The sequence below is a fragment of the Trematomus bernacchii genome, unplaced genomic scaffold (assembly GCF_902827165.1).
Source record: "Trematomus bernacchii unplaced genomic scaffold, fTreBer1.1, whole genome shotgun sequence".
NCBI lineage: Eukaryota > Metazoa > Chordata > Actinopteri > Perciformes > Nototheniidae > Trematomus > Trematomus bernacchii.
Window position 1 is genome coordinate 6,343,670 of NW_022987342.1, and position 22,038 is coordinate 6,365,707.

At 41.1% G+C, this 22,038-nt stretch overlaps 1 protein-coding gene across 2 annotated transcripts in view; it reads right to left on the reverse strand.

Moving 5' to 3' along the window:
* The window catches only part of sh3pxd2aa (SH3 and PX domains 2Aa), a 126,172-nt gene that overhangs the window by 32,457 nt on the left and 71,677 nt on the right, over window positions 1–22,038 (reverse strand). For both annotated transcript variants that reach the window (XM_034130892.1, XM_034130883.1), the window contains exon 7: window positions 11,871–11,999. In XM_034130892.1, coding sequence (XP_033986783.1) covers window positions 11,871–11,999 — 129 coding nt within the window. The remainder of the gene's footprint in view (window positions 1–11,870; window positions 12,000–22,038) is intronic.

The window sequence follows — 22,038 nt, forward strand, 5'->3', positions numbered from 1 at the left end:
CCTTCCTCACTTCCTAACCTCCAACACAAATCTTCCAACTGTGCCCTTATTTTCTCACAACAACATGATCTTGTACCAACTTGTAATGTTTGCCTGTTTGGGTAGAAGCCACCAATAATGCATAGTCTTTTGGCAAAGAACGTGTTAAGGGTAAGGTATTAGCATGTGGAAAACATTGTGAAATGGTGACAGTTCAGTCAATGCGACAAAACTTCTTAGTGACGTAAAAGTGTGGTAAAAGTAAGTACATTTGTAACGAAACTTAAGCTACGGAGGTTGACAAACAAATAAATAATGTTTTGACACAGACGCCAGTCCCCTGGGTATAAATCCTGTGATGTATAGCATTATCCCACTCCTGTGTATCTCAGGATTTGACTTTTTATCATAGGAAGTTGTTCAACAATATTGCACAATAATGTATTCAGGATGGCGCTGCAGCTCCACTAAAGCACTCATGGTCAGATTGTGTATAGATGTGTAATTGACAGGGTTCATACACTTTTTCACCAATGATTTTCAATGACTTTTCCATGACTTCTCCATGACCTTTAGCTAATTTTCCATGACCAAAAAAAATGACTCTTTCTCAGCGGTACCACTGAAAATGGTTTATTTTAACATGGAACAGGAAAATAAGGTCTGCATATGAAACATGTTGTGCCTATCTAAAACAAATCAAATAGGCTTACTAGCTTCTACACGCTAAAGCAACTAAAATCTCTCGCCAGCAAAATACCTCGACAGTTAAATGCCATTTTACGTTTCATTACAATAAGATACAGTCATTTATTATCATTATAGTATTACTATTTCGGCGATTAGATCAAATATAAATTATATTTTATGCAACTTTAGTTACATTTCCATGACTTTTCCAAAACTTTGGGAAAAATATTGTTTTCCATAACTTTTCCAGGGCCTGGAATTAGCATTTTGAATTTCCATGACTTTTCAAGGTTTTTAATGACTGTAAGAACCCTGAATTGAGCTGTAGACGTGACAGAATAAGAGCAATGGGTGGAGAAAGGCAGAAAAGTAGAGCAACAGTGGCAACCATTCCTTCTTTCTTTCTCCAAATGAGTCCAAAGATTAGGTCATCACTGCTCCAATACATTTACAGCCACATGGCTCACTCTCTAATGTGGCTGGGGAAGCCTGGGCGGATTAACCCATCACGCCCTTTTTTTATTACCCGGCAGGAAACCAATCACATAAACACAAATTAAATTAAGTGTGGAAGACCTGTCTGACAATGAGCTGTATTATATGTGTGTTTGTGTTTCAACTGTATACGCAACAACATTATGAGCAAATACATACCCTGGCACCAGGGAAGCTAAGAGTTAATGTGTACAAAGATGGATCATTATTTTTAAATAACCGCATATGCTATAAATGAAAACACATACTAACAAGGATAAAGTGTAAATCACTAAAAACGAAATTGTGAGATCATTTGCATTTATAAATAAACAATTCCTTAACAACATTTTTGATCACTGTTAGAGGCCATAATATTATCAGTATAATCCAGATGGAGTAGTGTGGTTATCAGAAAATAATGCACTTCCGTCTACTTCAGCTTGTATGCGTTAATTTATTATAACTGTGCACCTCTTCTGTATTACTACTGTTTCACATATTTAGAGCTGCTGGCAATGATCACTTTGATTATATCCATTATCGATTTTCTCTATATTACTATATTATTTATAACTATAACTTTGAGAAAATATACTTAACATCTAATTAAACAGATAAACAGAAACACATCTTTGCATTCACAATGTACTTATTTGGGAAACTGGCAATGATTGGTGATACATCTATGTTGATCCCTTCATTTAAAGGTAATCTATAGTTATTTTACAGGAAATCTGAATATATTAAGAAAAGGAGCTAAAACAGTAGCACTAAAGGGATCTGAATGTTCCTCCTAGGAAAGTAGTGATGAAATCAAGTATGCCAGAATATAACAACACCTATAATAACATGCATTCAAATATTATCGGGTGGACAGTGGACACTTAACAGACGGCACAGAGGACCTGCATGCCACTTCGTCCCTCCCTATACACATATAAGCACCGTGAAGCCTGAGCCACCCGGACTCTGACAGCTTATGTGCAGCATGAAAACACCTTCATGCAACACACACACTAAACTAAACTGAAATACTGTCTCCCCTGAACTCTCCCACAGCGGGTCATGTCTAGCGGTCAACACAGGAGTGAATTCAACCTGAGGGCTGATACACATGGGGGTGATGCATAGTAGATGCAGTGTAGCCCCTGTTTGAGCTTCCAGACACTCAGCTTTCTGTGAATGTGCTGTAGACTGCTGCACAGGGGGGTCAGCTTACTTCAGTTTGGATCCGTCAGAAGCAATTAGGGACCCCAATTGGCCTGGTTGGAGGTTGTGGTTTCAAGTCAAATTGTATTTGACACCACTGCGCTAATTAAATCTTACAACATAGCCCAGGTTAAGAAGTCCTGTGTTATACTGGATATTGCCACATTGTAAGGACTTAGGGACTCAGGGTTTTCTTATTGGGGGGTAAAGCCTAGAGAAGCTGGCTTGACTAGTCAATATCAATTATGAACTGTGAATTTCCTTTGTTCATTTGTGAACTGTTGGCTAGTTCAGTGGGGAGTGTGTCTTTTGATTCCTTAAGGTTCTCATTGATGCTGTTTTCCTGCAGTGTGAAAGGTCTGCCTAGCAGTAAGAATAGCTTTCTCCATGCGAAACCCATTAGGGCTTTCATAGGCTGATTCATTGCAACTTCTTAAAAAGCTAAAGAGGAATTGGAGCCACCTGTACGGAGGAGAGGAGTAGCTCCGCACGAACTCTTCATCTCCAAAGCCCACACAGTGGAAAAACTGAAAAATAAATCTGTGGTGATAGAGGATTAGGGTGACTGTTGTCAACAGTGGTGGAACGTATCTTACTTTCAGTAAGAAGAGATTTATACTCCGATATGAGTGTGTGGTTTTAGAATAATCCTCGAGGTGTGGAAGTGAAACATTCTAAATTAAAGGGGCCCTATAATGCCTATTTCAGGTGTCACAATTGTATTTTTGGTGCTTTTTCTGTGACATGTAACATGCTTTAATGTTCAAAAAGGTCTTTATTGTTCTCATACTGTCTGTGCTGCAGCACCTCTTTTCACCTTTTGTCTGAAACCAGAGCTCAGTCTGCTGTCATTGGTACATACATAAGACACATAATAGGGACCCTTCGTCATTCACAAATCAGTAATGATGTGACTTGCGTGGCAAAATCACAGCTGCAACACTGTCCTCAATGTCTAAATGTTTGATTGATGCCAAAATGATGAGGTTTGCTGGATACCAAGTGCGGGAAATTAAACTCATGAATAAAAATGATATATAACTTTTTTGAAATTGTACTTGGTTCAAGTAAAACAGAGCAACAAAGTGAATTCAATTGGTTGTAGACATATGTTTTTTTTTCTGGGTTTTTATATTCTTCACACATTGTATACACAACAAAAACAAAACATCCCGAAGCCCAGAAACTCTTTCTATTACTCACACACGACAAGCTCCAACTTCTATCCCGTGCACACATGCTAGTGCAAGGCAGGGTTTTGACAGGGCCCAATTCCCCTATAAATCCAGCTCTGGTCAAAATGTGGGCACAGTAAAAGCAGATAAATGAGAACCAGAAAGGGCTGGACCCCCTCATAACTACACTCTGCTCTCACAGAGGGTAGAACAGACAAGAACAAACTAAATGGAGAAGCAGATATGGATATAAGAGACTGAAAGAGGAATGTTAAAGCCTCTTACACACCAAACTGACACCAAATAACACCAAAGAACGTTCCGTCGGGACGCGTCTCCTCACGTCTCCTGCGTCTTGGCCATGTTTCGCACTGGAACACACCGCAAAGACTTCAGCCGACGGTCAAGTTGAAAAGTTGAAAGGTTTAGGTTTGACCTCCTGAAGCATTATAATTGTAGTGACAACATGTGATAATTGCCATTAAATGGGCTGATCATACTGAAATGGTTGCATTGATTTAGGGTGCCAAAACAGAAGACTCAAAATGTTGACCCTGCCTCATCATCATCATCCATTGATTACATGCAAGATCACATTCTTAGCAGATTAGTGAAAAGGAAAATCGACTTGTTACCTTGCCAAACATTTCCCTCATAGTTTGAACTATAATAACTCTTCACACTGTTGGATTTACTACTCAAATCTGCCTTCTTAGATTGTATTTCGTCATCTTACTGTAAACCAAAGCAACATGCCGAACCCTTTTGTGGGATTTATTTGAACTCAATGATGTAATGCGTCATTGGTTTAATTTGGACTTTTCCTGTAGAACAACATACAGTCAGGCCAAAGTCTCATTATGTGCATATAGATTGCTACTCTTTATCTGACAGTAACACAGTCCTGAACTTTGCCAAATATTTGTAATATCCCATGATACTGGTTATCAGCTTCAAGACTACATTAACATTGCTGATTCCAGACCTTATTTGATGAAAATAAATTGCTAATCTTTTGTTCATAGTAAAAGTACAGTATTGGTCTTGGAAAAAGTGAACTTTCAACACATGGATGAAAATCAATGTGTTTTGATATGTTTGCCTACTACGGAGTTCAGTGTGTGCACCCTTGAATAAGTTCAAGTAGTGATCAAAGTTCCTCTTAAATAGGAGACTTTTCCTCCGGGGCATGACAAATAACTGCACATGTACATTTACATGGCATGCAGTGGAAAAACAAGAGTCACGCTAGCGGACCTAGGAGGTGGGGTGGGTGGGTTCTGTAGCGGTGGCAGCTGTGAAAATGAAGAACAGGACAAATAAAAGGTGTTCAGGTAATGAAATGAATACTGCACACCAGCAGAACGCAGGGGTGGACTGTGGATTTAAAAGGTTGAAATCATCATACCTTGTTATTGGTGGCTGGTTCACTCTGTGTGTGTGTGTGTGTGTGTGTGTGTGTTAGTCACACCGATGAGCAAAGCAATTCCTGTGAGCCCTCTCAACTTGAACCAGAGCTACACTGTGGGTATTCTATAGGATGAGAGCATTGAGTGCTCATTTCCTGTCAGGTGTCAGGTCTTTTTATTGTCCAGGTGCCTGAGGAAGAGGATCACTAAAGCACAGCCTAAAATAGAGCAAATCTAAATTGTGTTGTTTGTATTTTTTCTAAAATGATTTACACGCTCTTGTTTGTCTGACATAACAGACCCAACTGTTCTGGAGGATTTATGAGGCGCTGAGCAACTAATGACTAATATTCAGAAAGGTTATGCAGCAACACCTGCTCCCTCCAATTACACACACATACACACACAGCACAAAATATAAATATGTAAGACAGTATCGAGGCTGTAATTGGCGTTTCGTACAGCGTTGAGCTCTAATTGGGGTTTCTAGCTACACCGTGTCTTGGCAGGCAATAATTGGCGGCTTTCTCCCGCGGAGGGAGAGCGGAGGTCAGGGTGAATACAGCCGTAACAGCAACTCAGCAGAGCGAGATTATCATTGACGACACCAGCGGGGCCCCGTGGGAGAAGATGGGAGGAAACGGAGATACATTAAGTGACGCAGGATGGGAAAAATAAGGGCTAGAACGAGAGCAAGATAATGAAGGGGGAGGAAGGATATTTCAAAGAGTGGTATGGGTATAGTCAGAAAGAAAGCAGATGTTTGGCTTGGGTATCAAAGATGTTGTATTCACCACCAGTTCCCAGTCCAAAAACAACACAGCACACTTTCCTTTCGGTTACTCATTCTGGGATCGTCACTAGGGTTCGTCAGATAGCTTGGACAATGACGTGTGTTAGAAATGTGGCGTTCGGGGGGGGGGGGGGGGGGTCCACAAGGTCACTGTCATCCCTGTGTCTTCCTCTCAGCGTCTAATTAGAAGCACATGCCCTGGAGAGCGGCAGGAGCTGGAACACAGATCTGCTTTTCAGGGCAACGTATTGAATTGCCGTCTTATCTTTCTGCCGAGTGAGCAGATGGGGAGACTCAAAAAGAATATCGCTGAAATAGCAGCACAAAGATTGTTGCTGTCGAAAAGCAGCTGTGAAGTCACTTACTGTGTTACCTTTAACATAGGCTGCACTTTTTACCCAAAAAGATTTCATTTGGGACTTTCTTTTGCTCCCCATTACATATATCATATCTCATCAGCTGAGTACATCTATACAATTGAGTGAGTTAGTGGGAATCCATACATTGTTAGTCCACAATGTGTATAGGAAACATTTATTTTAGGCAAGGGTATTAATGGGGTTAGCTGCTCTACATTTTTACAAGTTGAATGCCCAACCAAATAAATAAATATTTAAAAATGAGGACTGTTAACTATAGTATGTTCGAGTAATCCAGGAGACTTATTTTAGTTTCCTCCATCTATTTGAAATGTCAACTTACAATGGGTAATAAACTGTATTTCTCCACACCATCCACTACTATCTGAGGAGTTTGTATTGTCAACAACCTTTAACTGCCATTCAACATGACACTTTTTTTACAACTACCTCTCAAACAAAGAGGGGTTCTATTTCAAAAAATTAGATTTTGGGGTGGAAAACCACTTAAGGACACTTCAAAGCCTGTCTTAAGTTAAACATCGGATATATGAGGGGGCAAACAGACCCTTCTTTGCTGTTTCTTCCTAGAAAGTCAGTGCCGATTTCAAGGTTCTGGTCTTTATTGACACTGTAAGATGGAAGCATTACATCCCAGTTTGAAGCTCATGTTACCTGGTTGAAGTTTTCATAAAACTCCGGGGTCTTGTTACTGAGCCGGGCTTGTTACAACTGAAAGGGGATAGCCGTTGGCAGGCCTTTAATAACCAGTGTTGACTACACATCACGTTCAGTAGGGTCAAGCTAAACCTTTGCATTGAACCTCTGTATGTTACATGTGTTTATGCTAGCCATAGACTTCTAACACATACATGCACACACCTCTCTGTGCTCAGGCTTGCATCATGCCCATTAAAACAAAATGCAGAACCCATGTCTTTGCTATGATTATTGAAACATTATGTTTTGAACCCTAAAGGTGGCTCCTTGTTCAGCTTAAAAGTGGCTCCCCTGAGCCTCTGCTAACTCCAGATTCTCTGAGGTCTGCTCTAAGAACTTTCTTACTGCCGGAGGGCGAACTCAGCTAAAACGTGTAAGCAACAGTGTGAGAATGCTATCTCTTGGCTAAAGATTTACCACTCTGATTGATGCTGGCTGTCTGTTTTATAGCCTGAAAGCAATGCTAATGCTCACCTCAAGCCTTCTATGTGAACTCTGTCTAACACAGCCCTCTCTGATCCAGAACATCCTTTAAGCTAGCCCTCAGAACACCTTGATTAAACACTTAAGGTCGTTTCGACAGCCTAAGGCAAAGGGTATAGAAATACTTATATTCAAAACCACCTCTTAAAGCTCCCTCCAGAGAAAGTTGTTTCACATTTCACCATTTGCACTTTGATTATGTAGATGTTTTCCACAGTTAATATCATTTATTATGCAGTTAAGTGTTTAGTATTCATTTTACAATGGTTTTATAGACTAAATATGTAATTTATCTCTTTATATAGGTATTACCTGTATCTTTGTTTTCTTAATTGGATTATTGTTGTCGTTCCGAAACAGTAATCAATAACAATGAACTTGAGCTCAAACATCACAACCAGGTTTTAAACAACAGAATTAATCAACACTTTAATTCAGAGGGATTTCTTATTTTCCAGTCACTGCAAAAGCTGTGATTATTTCATAGCCTTTGGGTAAAGCTAACCATAAACTAGAGATTTCAGGGCAAATGACCTAATTCAATGTGAGGTTCTGATACTACATTTGAGTTGAAAGCTTTCTCCTTATGAAGCTGGTCTGCACAGGGGACAGTCTCGAGGCGGACCAAGCAGAGCACAAAAAAAACCGTTAGAAAATAATTATGGGTTGGACTGAGTGCTACCCGGAGCACAGGCAATGGTGCTGTGTTAAATGTTGCTAAAACCTCTGGCTTTTATTCTCCCTCAAACAGCATTAGAACCCCCTGACAAGCAATATAAAATCACTGAGATATGTCTTTTGTGTTTTCATGACCATAGCTATTTCTGACTGAAGTCCACAAAAAGCCTAATTTCTATCCTTTTACAAAATAGAGGATTAGTATACCAGCAGATCATACTCTTTGTAAGATGTCCAGTTAAGTCTAGAGAAAGGTAAACCAATTGATCTCATCTTTTTAAATCCACTGTGACAGAATGCCCCTGAAACTTGGCAGCAAGGAAGGCCAAGATATTTGGGCAAATGGCTTCTCCGGCTGGTGATGTGGCTTGGGCGGTACAACAACCCAAAGGATCCTGTTTGTAGTTCAGTGTCAAGGTCCTCCTGGCAGATCCATTAGTCTGGGCTGATGAGACATGGAAAAAAAGGCCATTTTTTCCTTACATACATCTGTCACTGTGGCCACAGATCGGAAGGACAGACACAACACGCCAAAGCTCCTAAATGTAATGTACATAACTTCGGCACGTAAACCAACAAATAAGCGGCCAACCCACTACCAACTGCGTTTACTTTAACCCTAACCCTCAAAGTAGAGGTTTTGATCAAGAAAAAACCTAAGTCCTACATAAATAATTGCATATCTGAAAAAAAGGGACCTGTACCATAAACTACTCATAGAATTGGCCTCTACGAAATCGATCAATTTAACCAAACAGTGTTCAACCTCATACACTCACAAAAACCCAGACCACGCAGGAATAAGAAATGGACATTATTATAGGGATGACAATGTCCGTTTGTCCGTTGGTTTACGACTATGGCCCGGAATAAAAGAACCCAACTACTGGATGGATTGCAATGTAATTTGATAGTTCTATCATTGGGGAGACAATGATTCCTAAAGACACTGGCAGTGAAATGTCTCAACAACTTCAGACTGGTTTGCCGTGAATGTTGAATGTCCACATATGAAGTGAAGTTACTATTTTGTGTCTAATAAACTTGTATGTCTTATAAACTTGCAAAAATAATGACACCCCAATCAGCCATAGTCGTACTTTGTTTTTAATGCTAATTTGTATTATTTTAGCATGCTAAAAACCCACTACTCTGAGATGGTGAATATTGTAGCGACCTGGTACCAGCATGTTATTAGCGCAAAGTTGTGCATTCTCCAAATAATTGACCGCCATGTGCAACATCTGGTATTCCAAGAGAGACTTCAAAATTAAATCACTATCTGACACAGGTCTGTGGCTTTTTATCTCTCCTTAGTTAAACTCACAATAAAATGAAACTGATCACATATGCTGATTATTTTGTTCCTGCTGGGACATTCGTCTCTCTAGACAATCTACGGTTCCCATGTCCAAGGAGGAACCAGAGCAATCAGGACAGTGGCCCAGACAGCCCATTATGGCCTGTCCACCCCCACCCTCTTGGTGCTTCATAAATCTCACTCTGCTAGATAGCAGTTCCTAAATTGCAAGATACGTTGACCGAGAAGTCAACCTCGAGGGACATGGCCGCCCACGCAAACTCTTCCACATATACACCAACCCCCCCCCTCACATATAGCTCGTCATTTACCCAGTTTGCAGTATGACAATGCGTGTTCTTGACACTGTAGCTACAATCAAACAGCTGGGTCTAGACTACCAAGGTCAATAACTTCTCACAGGGGCCAAACAACAACATCCGACTCTGGAGTTGAACACATAATGATCTAGGGTCATGCCTGCAGACACTTAAAAACTGCTTGAAATACTCTGTGCTGGAATGAGATACAGCATATTAATCTATGATACCATCTGTGCTCAATGTGTGGTGGAAAGAAATCAGCATTTTAAGGAAAAAAGCAGGTAAAATATGGATTTTAGCCTGACTTGGAGGAGACTAAACCATATCACGGTACCCTGTTCACACATCCCAACTGAGAAATAAAAAAAATAAGCTCTAATTTACAGCAAGTCAGAGTCTTTACATAGAAAACGTCAAAGGAAGTAAGCACACGCAGAACAGGAGGCTGCAGTAAAGCCCACGAAGGGGGTTATGGGATATTATAGCTCTCAGATGTGTTTGTTTTGGCACAGCCTCCGAGTGATGTCACCATCATCACCATGGCTGTTGCTCCACTTCTTAGGCCCAGTAAATGACGACAGCTCTACATATCAACCACTTTGGCAAAAGTTCCTCTGAGTTCAGAAGTTGCTCATATTGCTGTAAGTACTTTGAATTATATGAAATGTTAACATCCAAAGTGGAGCTCTCAGATGAATCTGGTGAGCAGATGCTGTCAGGCCAGACTTTCAGAAACGGGATCACAGAGAGAGGAACGGCTGTGCGACTAAGGCACAATTATGAATATGCATCAAACAAAGCATTCAATAATGCATCACTCCAAAGAGGTTCGGGTATTCAAAGTTGCATGAGAAAAATTAATTTCCCCTCGAGTTAAGAGTTAACACTTGACATTTGAAAACCTCAAATAACAAATCTGAAAAGAGAGCAGGAAATGAAGACATCCACGTCCTTGAAGACTTCGACTTCCTCTGACCAAAAGCCACATCGCAAAAGAAACCGTTTCCCATGCAACTTCTTTACTCTTGTCAACACTTAATTCAACAATTATGTAATTTCTCCTGGCAGGGGATACATTTGAAAAGCATCAAGTGAAATGTGACTCATACAAAGAGACAGCGAAATTACAGAAAGACTCATCGAGGCACGTAATCAGTTAAAGATGTGCAAGATGAGATATCTGAAAGAAAATGTATTGACGCACGTAATCAGTGTAAAGATAAGAGCGGGGATAAAGACAGGGCCAAGCTTATGCTGAGCTTTCTTGAGTTGTGCAAGCTGCTGGCTGCTAGTGGATGCTTGTATGGACAAGCATATGGGAGTGCTAAACAAAAGATTTGACAGTGGGGAGGCAAGGTAAATAGTGAAGGCCTGCTTTTGTGGTGATGCAAATACTAGCAGTGTTCACTTGATTTGTCACTGTAGTTCACTGTGTACATATGGGAAGTTACTCTATCCACACTATTGACACATTACATCATTTGGTCCCAGTTCATCCAATTAAAAGATTTCAACTTTCATGTTCTCATCATCAGCTGAAAAGAATTATAAAAGGCCTTCCCAGTCTTTGCTTGGTTTAGCCACCCAAAGCCTCTTTAGTTGATTAGTAATTGTGTATGCATTTTCAAGCTAAATGCTTTATTTTCAAGAAACTCGATGAGCACTCCTCTGATAAACACAACATTTTAATTTGTGCTTTTGCATGTTAAAAAGCTCAATTAAATCAACTAAATTAACTTATTTATTGTAATTATCACTTCTTTAGTTGAAAATGGTCCTAAAAATGACTTCTGACTGAACTTGACATTGTTGTTTCAAACAGCAAGAGGCAACCTTAACCCTAACCCTGCAATTTCTTCAAACACTGACTGCTGCCAGCCAAACAGCACCTCCAGGTGGTGCCAAGCCCCAGCTAGGGGATGGGGAGATGGGGAGATGGGGAGATGGGGAGAGACTGAGGGAGAGCCGAGGAGCGAGAGGGAGGCTGCAATGAGGAGAATCATGCGGACAAAGGGGTTACAGGAGGAGGGAGTCAAATCAGGAGAAGGTGCTGAGTGAGCATGCCTCTCTGTGTATGTGGAGAATATGTTTATTCTTGTAATGTGTACTTAGACAGGGGGAGATACAAACAGGAAGAAACAAACCAAATGTTCTAACAACATGTCATGTTAAACAGAGCCACGTTTTTTGTCCTACTTTTCATGTTCTGTTATTGATGGTTGTCAGAGTTCAATGAAGCATGCTTGGCACAAAAACAAAACAAGAGTCCACTCACCACTTTCGCTCTTCTCGATCACGTCCACCGTCTCGCCGGCCTTGAGGCTGATCTCGGAGTTCTCCTGCCTCTCGTAGTTGGCCACGGCCACGTACTGCTCCAGCACCATGGGCTCCGAGCTGTCAATCCCTGAGGGGAAGAAACAAGCTGTCAGCCACCTGCCAGCCGTGGCCCCCCGAGATCGTCCCCCGCAACCAACTACACTGTTGCCGCCTCGCACCCGGTACGCCGCCATCGGCCAACCCCCGCTGCCTGCCGCTGTTCCTCTCTGACCAATCAGAACGCGAGCTCACGACTTGGCTGCATAGTCCCAAACGTCTGGCCATATAGCTGAGTCGACCCCCGGCCCACAGCAAAGGACAGAGGAGCATTGGAAGGAATCAAAACAAAAGGAGGGAACGGGATGAAAATATTTGCGGGGGCTGCATCTCACACCTAAAGTAGATCCATGACCAAACTTAAAAGATCCAAAACAAGTGAGGAGAGAAAGAAGAAGTGGAGGAGCTGCTAAAGTTTGGAGGGGAAGACTGGGGAGCCAATGAGTGGAAGAATGGTGAAGTTTCCCTGTGGAAAATCAACAGTGCGGTTGAGAGGAAAGGCCTCCCCTCTACTGCCTTTGGGAGGCAGCCGTTGGACGGCGGGTCGGGAGGGGGGGCGAACACACCAATCATGGTAGTCGGCACTGCTGGCCTTAAATAGAAACATATGAGGGGACGAGAGAGAAGGGGAGAGAGAGGAACAGGGAAGGAGGCTGGGTCCATGTTTATGTGAAACAAAAGAAGAAAGCATTTGAGTTGGGGTTAGGCCACTCTGTTTTTTCTCTCCCCTTCTCTCTGATGTTTAACCTCTTCATTACCAGCAGTGATTTCATTTACTCAGTTCACGTGGTGCTGATCTGATCCGAGCCTGACTCTAAGACTTTCTCCTTGGCCACAGAAAGATGACCCACGCAGATTACACTTCACATCCTGTTGTGTTCTGGGTATCAATGATGTGATCAGGGACAGAAGATTTATACATACTGACAAAATAAATAAATCTTGTTTGGCCATAAGAATCTGTCCCAAAATGTGTTCAGTGGGTTAATCAATGTTATGATTCCCCATAACTAAGCCTAACGTGAGTAGGTCCAAAGAGTGTCCAACAGCTGATCATAAGAAATCATCAAATGACTCCACCTACTCCCCAAATAAAATATATTCAGAATGCTGTAATCTATTGATTTACTTATTGCAGCCCTAAACTTAGGATGCCAATTGTTTATTTAATAAGTTATTCTTTAAACATTAGCACATGGCAGGTTTTGTCAACAAGCAACTTCAAACCCCCTTCAGCTTGAATATGGCCTCTCCACAAATGCAGAAGTTTGAATGGCTTTATTGAATATTGGACGTTGACCAATAGAATAGGAAAACAAAGCAGTCTGTAACACCTCATTTACCTCGCACTACACAAAACATATTCCTTACTAGAAAAAAGTGTTTCATGATTCAGAAGTGTTGTGTCCCACCACGTCAATGTATGTCATAGATTGTTTTCAAACTCTTTTGAGGGTCTACATAACAAAATTACCAAGATTGGACAAAAGTTGGAGCAAGATCAACTGAAATGTCTTTAAATGAAATGTATTATTTAAAAAAATAAATAAATAAAAGTTACTCTTTTGAAAGGAATCACTCATGTGTTCATCTATGTAAGTGAAACATATCAAATTAGCATTTAATCTAAAGGGAAAACTGTTAACAACATTTTTAAAAAGGCCTTCGAGCGCCTCTAAAGCTCAGTAATTAAAAGGTTGAATCTCATTTGTTTAATCAGAAACAGAATGTGCTGTAACTTTTTACTGGAGAAAAACACCCAGGCTCCAGATCACAAGACCTGGTGTGGAACCATCATTCCTGCACTATAGGTAGAAGTGTTTGCTAGACGGATAAACTACTGTTTATTAAGTTGTTACGAACTTTATGTAGACTCAGGCTAGATGTTATCCCTTTGCTTCCTATCATTAACCCATTCCTTCCTTCAGCAAATCTCATGTATCCCCAGAAAGAAAGAAAAATCATGTTTAACTCCGTCTACTTTAACTTCGGCTGTGTTCAAAACTTTTTTGATTGTAAATCCTGCACAGCACAATAATCCTAAAGAAAATAAGTCCTTGCTTGCTAGATAGCTATCAGACATAAAAAGACACATGTTGGCGACGAGATATGGAAGATTCTTCACCTAATGTTAAAAAAGACAAGACAAAAAGGCCTGTCAGCACCAGCAATGACACAAAACCGAACTCACGGGGAGTCTTTGATGAGCGAAAACACGAACGCTGGCTAATTACTGCGACTGAGAATAAAAGTATGGAGCATTCTTTGTCAGCAAGTTTCTCCATATTCCCACTATCGACTGCATCTGAGATGAGAATTCTCTGCTGTCAGCCTCTTTGTCATATTGTCAATGGGATTGGACCTTGAACATGAATTGTATGTGTTAAGCTGTGCAAATCCTGCAGGTTATGGCGCGTTTCCACTACACGGCCTCGCTCGGCCTCGCTCGGTATGGCTAGGCCTCGTTAGGACTGGCTCACTTTATGGCGCATTTCCATTACAGTTTAGGAACTGGGGTAGTATCTATAGTAACGCAGTGTAGGCGGAGCCGTGACGTGATCTTCAATGAGAACCCCAGAAAAACAACACAGCCGTTAGCTGTTAGCACTCAGAGCTCACAGCTCCTTATATATGTTCAGAAACTAGACAAAAGTTAAACAAGTACAAACCACAGACTGCCTGTGTCATGGTGAATACAGTCGCTGCTTTATTTATGTCTGTATAGGCCGTTGTTGTGAGTGTGGATGGTCGGAGCATATACTGCGTTAGCTTAGCCAATCTCCATTTAGAAAACACGCATTTTAAAAGGTTTTCCGCCTGCCGTCTGTCTGCAGACTTGTCAAAGCATTAATTCATGGTTTTTACTAACCGGTATCAGTATGTTGTTACTTCGGCATCATTTTGAAACGTGTATTACAATTAAATCACGGTCAAATATGTCCATCTTGTTGTAGTTGTAGCCCCCTTGCCAGCGACGCTCTCTCTAGTTTAGCATACTCAGCCCGACTCAGCCTCGTTGTCTCTGGCCCTAGACCCACGATTTTATGAGGCCAGACTGTGAATTAGGACCCGCCGGCCGGTACTAGGCCAAGTGGAAACGCAACCAAAGACGGGCCGCTGACGTCACAGCCCTCTTAAACCGTGCTCCGCGCTGTAGTGGAAACGCGCCATTAGATGCCACTTTCCATACACATCTAAAGGAAAATGTCTTGCTAAGAGTCAACATAAAGTCAAGTGTGTGCTATATGTTCACAGAGGCAATGTTATAGTTGTATGAGTCTGAAACAGGTTGCAATGCATGTATTTAGGCAGCCTGGGAGAATAGTTGAAGCTTTTGCGCAGTGCTTAAAACACAATTAAGCATCCCTACATGTTGTTACTCAAATAAACAGGCAGGGAAAGCTCATAACTTCAGCTCCCCACTGGCTCAGGCTGGGCATTCATCTCTGTCTTTCTTTAGCATTCTCCCCGGAGGCAGCATAAAGAAAAGAAACATGTTGTGGAGAACGTAAGCAGCCTATGTAGAGGGAGCAATCAAAGTCAGCCTGAGGTAATAAAGCAGCACAGATCCAGCGACTTAAACACTTTACACTGTTGTAATGGCAACCACGCCTTGTTGAGAAATAGCATGAATCCTAAAGACCTGTTACATACCACTTTTACATATTCCAATACTTTTATGGCACAAGATTTCTTGTTGATGTCAGGGGAGTTGTTTCCTCCAAGTTCTTGAAATATGGTCATTTCCATTCAAAAGGGATTTCACTTTGTTATTCCTAAATAGTATTGACACACTGATAGCTCTAATATAAGGAAACAATATGCGTGTCCGTCTCAAATACAGCTTAGCCTCAATCACAGTTAAGCGCCTCGAAGAACATTGGTTAAATATTCACCAGATGGGCGATCGTATTTTTGTCGTTTATAGGACAGAGAAACAAAGTTATTCCCTAGGACATCTATTTGCAACAGGGACGATTCTTTGCTCTTGACCCATCATTCCTATACTGTACAACCACAGTTGAATGAGGTCACAGGCACTGATCTACAGCCATGATGCAGACAAATGTAAAGAACCAGACTTGACACCTCATTTCAATCCAAGGCGCTTTGCCACATGCAGAACTAAAGTTCATGTTCCGGCCCTCTGGCACCGTGCCCAGCTGTTGTTGGTCAAGCAGCTCTGAAGGATGGATGGATAGACTGTAGAGAGAGGCTGAATGCAAGCAGAAGGGTGGAAGGAGAGGCTCAGGACAGCGCATGCAAAGCAGATGTCGAGAGAAAAGCTGAAGTGTGAAATGAAATAAACAAACAAAAAAGCAAAAGGGGATGCAGCTCCCGCTCTCACAGTGGTGCATGCTTATTCAACATGTTGACATAGACACACAAGGCTACCTGAGGCCTCTTTCCTCGGGCTGTCTGTAAAGCCGTACATCCATACTGCAGACGGAGAGAAGGAAGGAGAGAAGCAGAGAGAGATTATTCAGTTTGACAGCATGCAGAAGCCACAGCATGGTGAAGCAGACCTTCATAACATCTACTGAACACAAATTATACGGATCTTGGATCCAAAGTGTATTCTTCAAAGTCCTGGCTCCCTGTTTGCTTCATGCTGAAGACAATAAAGTGCATCTGAGGGCAAGAGACTGGCCAATGTTTTAGTAACAACCCAGACCCTCCCTCCTTCAGACGCTCGCTCCACCCTTCCCATGATCCCCTTTCCTCCACCTCTTCATATCTTTCTGTTTCTTCCATCCCTCTATCTGGACCTCCTGGAATGTCTGAGACGGGCGTCAGCTACTTCTTAAGTCATTCCCGACCCCGCAGCCCCCCTTCTCCAAAAAAACATCTCAGGCCCCAACCAGGAAATTAAACGCCCTGCATCAGAGAAGACAGGGACAAGACTGGAGTGCAGAAGGTAAAGCTACCCTGGTGTATTTAAAGGAAGCCGCGATTGGAAGAATGATTTGAGATCCAAATAATATTTTATTGTGTGGAAGTGAGCCAGCGTTTGCACTGCAGCAGTTCAACAGACACAAAGGCCCAATCCCAAACCGCCCCCTACACCCTACCCCTACACACTACCCCTCCGTTTGCGCGTTCGCACGGAGGGTCCGCCACATTAAGTGCTGTTCCAAACCAACGAGTGTGGAGCGGTGTGGAGGGGGAGTGGGTTATCAAGCCCTCAAACAGCGAGTCTGCAGCGGTGCTGACTGGAGACCGGTCTCTACCTGACCGGAGTCACGCTGTGTGTGTCCGTCAGGAAACACGCTGTTTACAAGTAGTTCCAGCAAACATCCACTGATAAATTGCGATGTTAACAACCTCATGATAACTTCATATTTTTTTAACTTAGGATCATACCTGTGTTTAGTCTAGAAAAAGGTAAATGTGTGCATTTTATTATAAAGTTGTGTATATTTACAGACTGTTGCAAAAACTAAGAAGCTTATAAACATCAGGTTTAAAACTAAAAGAGCTTTACAAAAAAGTAACACAATAAAAGATGTTTGGAGTTTTATTTGAGTTATTAATTTAAATTTTTTGTCTAAGAGATGCTGATTTGAAACCGTTGTTACATACAGTTACGGCATTTCCTGTTTCTGCCGGAGAGAGGAGCCTCATTCAGCTGCGAGTGTGGCTACAGACGGAGTTCACTCCGCCACGGAGGGGTAGGGTCGAGGGAGTGGTTTGGGATTGGGCCAAAGAAACAGGTCACAACAATATGAAAGAACTGGAACAGGACAGGGCAGGGCAGGTCACTGAGAACAAGAAGGAATGTCCTCCACAACATTACGAGAAATGTCTGTTATCATCATTCATCTGGACTTTAATAGGACATATTATACAAATGTTCAGGTTCATATTTGTGTTTTGTGCCTCTACTTTGACATGTTAAAATGCTTTAATGTTAAAAAAAAGTATTTCAGTCTGCTCTGATTGATTAGCTGACCTGCTCTGTTGTGATTGGTCACCCGCTAAGATATGTCTTGCTCCGTAGCCTTTCACGTACAATGTGCTACAAAGCACTAGCCAATAGAAGCGCAAGTGTTACATAGTGATGTCACTAAGGAAGTAAACAAAGGATTCCAATGGAAGCGATTCAGGCAGGGGGGGAACTTTTAGATTCAGCCTTTGCAGACCATTTACAAGAACACCTATATCACACTACAGGAAAGGGAAATTCCTAAAAGCAGAATAGTGCCCTTTTAATATCATCTTTTTGCATAGCACTTCACTTATTTGGATGTAACCAATCTTGTTTCAAGAGCTTTTAATTGGAAAACAGCAAATATATTTTACCCTTCAGGCATTTTACCATAGGAGAAAAATAAGCTGACCTTACATGTTCTTAGATCTACAGCATATGGACTTTTCTAGCAAAAACAAGCAAAATGGGAGGTTCTCTTTCAACTAAACTTTAAACTGGATGCTCCGGAGGCAGGCAGGCTAAACACATTATAACTGCAATGAGGAGCATTAAAAAAGTACTACTAGTTTTATCACTCTAGGATCCATGAAAAACATTGAAACCCCTGGAAAATGCTCAACATTTAACAATGTGAAAACAGGGTGGGTTTCTAAATAATCAACTCATCTTTTGAAGAGACCCAGTTTTGATACTCCATGATCCTGGCGAGCGCTGCCCCTGTTGTGAGGCCGACAGCGCCTCTCCGTTGGCTCACGTGAGATAATAAAAGCCAAATCCCCTCTCGCTATCCACCAGAACCTCAGGAGCTTTGCTGGATTGATGTTGGCCCCTGAGGGAGCGATACAGGCTGGTCCCAGGTCAGCCAGGGTCAAACCCCGCTCACTAATGCCCTACCATGATTATTACCCACCAGTGAAGCGCTCAACATCTGATTGATATTAACTCAGCTCTGGTCCCTCCATACAACTACACACACATACAGATGCTTAATTCCTTTCAGGTTTGGGTGATGACGCCATAAAGCAGCAGAATCAGCAGTGTTTTCTCTGTCCTTTTCCTGCAGTGGGTAATTTTCCTAGAATCCTGACCCCAAACGTCTCCATTACCCCGCAATTGAGGGCCTAGGGACGGTGAAAAATGGACTCTCTCAAGTCATTCTTTTAGGTTTGGATTGGAGGGCCTTATTAGCCATCCATCTTGTTTTTTCGGTTGAGTGGATTAGTAGATTGTGTTTTGAAAGAAAAGTTCCTGTTGCTGTGATCATCGCACACATCCAACAACTACAGTCCATCAACAAGCTAAGACCAGCAGCCTGAGGATTTGAAAGATATCTGTCTGTTCAAACTGATCCGCATAATTAAGAAACGTTATGGTATTTCTGCTTTGGAGATCAAACAAACTAGCTGATGCTGAAACATTAAAGATACACTCCCTGGTTTTGTTGAAGTGCTTCCAAGCACACTGTTGATGTTTCCCTGACTTTGAACTTGCAGAATCTCTAAAGCCTGGTAAACCACTCTGTTTCCTTGTATAAATATTCCAAGGCTTAAAATGACAAAATCGTACTCAAAATAATTAATTTATACCCAACCTTCTCTCCTGTGGATGGCAGAAATACGCCTTCACTAAGTCAATTTAAGGGACATTAAAGAAGCCACAATTACACATTTCTATATAAAGCAACACCTGTAATGATCCCCAGCGCAAAAAAAAAAGTATTAATAACAATTTTAAGCGCACACATTAGTATTTTAAGGGGAATGCTTTGAGGAAAAACAATAAACAATAATCTACAGCCAGTGTGTGGAAATGTAAATTTGCTTACATACAACATGAAAATGTGAAAATGTTTAGCAGGTTTTTGTTTAAAGTTTGACAAATGTATCAGCCATGCTACTAAATCGGCAGGTACATTATATCAGTGTGTATGTCGGCCAAATAAATTAGCAAGAAGCTGCAGAAACGTGACACTATGGTCCACCAGAGGGTGTAAAATATCCAGTCTCATGATGCCTCTTGGTCACAATTCTTAAAAACAAACAAATACAAAGGATCTTAATCAAGATTTTTAGTTGTTTTGTTTGTCAAATGTGTTATACTGCTGAATATTCAGTAACAGTCGAGCTTTAATCACTAATTGGTGACCATCCTCTTAGTTCAGTATGTAAGCATGCTATCATTTTCTTACTGCCATGACATACAAATTAGCATGAAAAGCCATAGGCCTATGGCATTCGTTATGCAGACATTTGTTCGTAAACTTAATAAAAGTATTAGTAAACGTACAATTTTGACTTGATTAGATGTGAAAAATCACAGGAAGTTTCATCCTCTGGGGACCGTGAATTTCTGCTAACAGACAGACAAACTGATATTGCCTTTGATAAAGCTACATTGCTAGTGTGGCTAAATAAACTCCCTTACTAACAACTGGACTACAAAACTTTGAAAACATCTAAGTATAGTAAAAGAGAGAAAATATGTTTGCTTTGGGCTGCCATGAGGGTGTTTTTACAAGGTGTGAGAAATAAAGAGAATGAAAGGCAAGGCTAAAAGTGGGGATAAGTGAAGATAGAGGAACAAATGATGTCACTGAAGCTCTAAATTACACATAAACATGTAAGACAGTTAGTATCAACACTATGTACTCACTCTGTGCCCCTCAGTCTTCTCTACAAAAACATAAAAAGGGGACTTAAAACAGTAAATTCTAAGAAAACAGCCTGAACCTGCAGCCTCATGATGGCGCTAGCTGGTTAGCATACCCAAAGCTAACTGTAGCCGCTGCCACAACACAGTCAGGAGTTTAAATTATAAACTCTTGTCACCTGACACCAAGACAAAGGCGACCAATAACAAATTACAGCTAACTAGTATCGATGGACCCTTGTGAAAAAGCGCAGCGAATGAAAGTGACACAGACGCTAACAATGTCAAACCACTGGCAGGAGCTAACTAGTATTGTTACAGTGTTTAGCTAGAGGACGGGAGAACAACAGAAAGTTCATCCGTGATTGTGACACTGACGTTTGTGGTGACAAATGACATTTGTGTGCAAACAGAGTGGCCGGGGAGCAATGAAGAGCCCTGCTTGAGCCGTGACACAATGCTAAATGTAGCCGTTAGCAGTGACAAACAGCTCCCGTAGCATGCTCGGAGTGACATGATCAAATCACTTTACAGGCCACATCTGTCTCTTTTCACTCTCTTTTTCTCCCTGTTGTCTCGTTATGTGCTTCACTCACTTATTTTGGTTTTAATAAGAGACCCTAAAGCAATTTCAATGAATTTAAAATTTTGAGATAGGTGTTTATTTGACTAATTTTGTCCATTTGTGTCTTTGGGTTTCTCCAAAATTCACCATATTTTAATATTACATTTTGGAAAAGATTTGTCATAAATTAAAAAGTTCTTACTGTAAGTATTCAAATGGGTTACTGTCATGGTGAATCATACAATATTAGTCAATAGTTTTTAACCTATTCACTTCCAGCATCTTGTAAAAATGTATGGCATGTTTACAATAGCCTACATACATTATATGACAATGTTTTTTCTCATAATCATACAGAAATCTCCACTTCGGTAGCATTACAATTACAGAAACCTTTCTAGTTTAATTTCTATCTTCATTGAAGGGTTTTAGAGAGAGAGTTGTTCATATATCACTCATAGTCTGATTTATATCAAATGTACTTATTCTCTAAGTTATAGTGACACAAAAAGATATCCCAAATCCCCTCACCTAAATCCTTTGATTCTATGATGTGAACAAACAGAAACATTTTGCAAATTATTTATCCAATTTTCCGATGTATGTTGCAGAAATGTATGCTAATAAGCACATATAAAATTATGCCTAATTTAAATAGTTAAACATACTATCACAAACAAAAAGTATTTATCTTTATGTGAGTCAACAACTGGGGAGATGTAATGGTGTTACACTGTATATTGTCCCCTATTCACCTCTCCCCTTTAGATTTAATGGAGCGGCCACAGATGCAACACCGTCACCCCCCAGTGAAGAAGTCTCCCTCCTCTGCCATATAGAGATTACTTTGTCTAGCGGCTATAATGCTTGGAAAAACAATAGTAATTTGTTCAGCCTAAATCAATACTCACGCTTCATTATAAT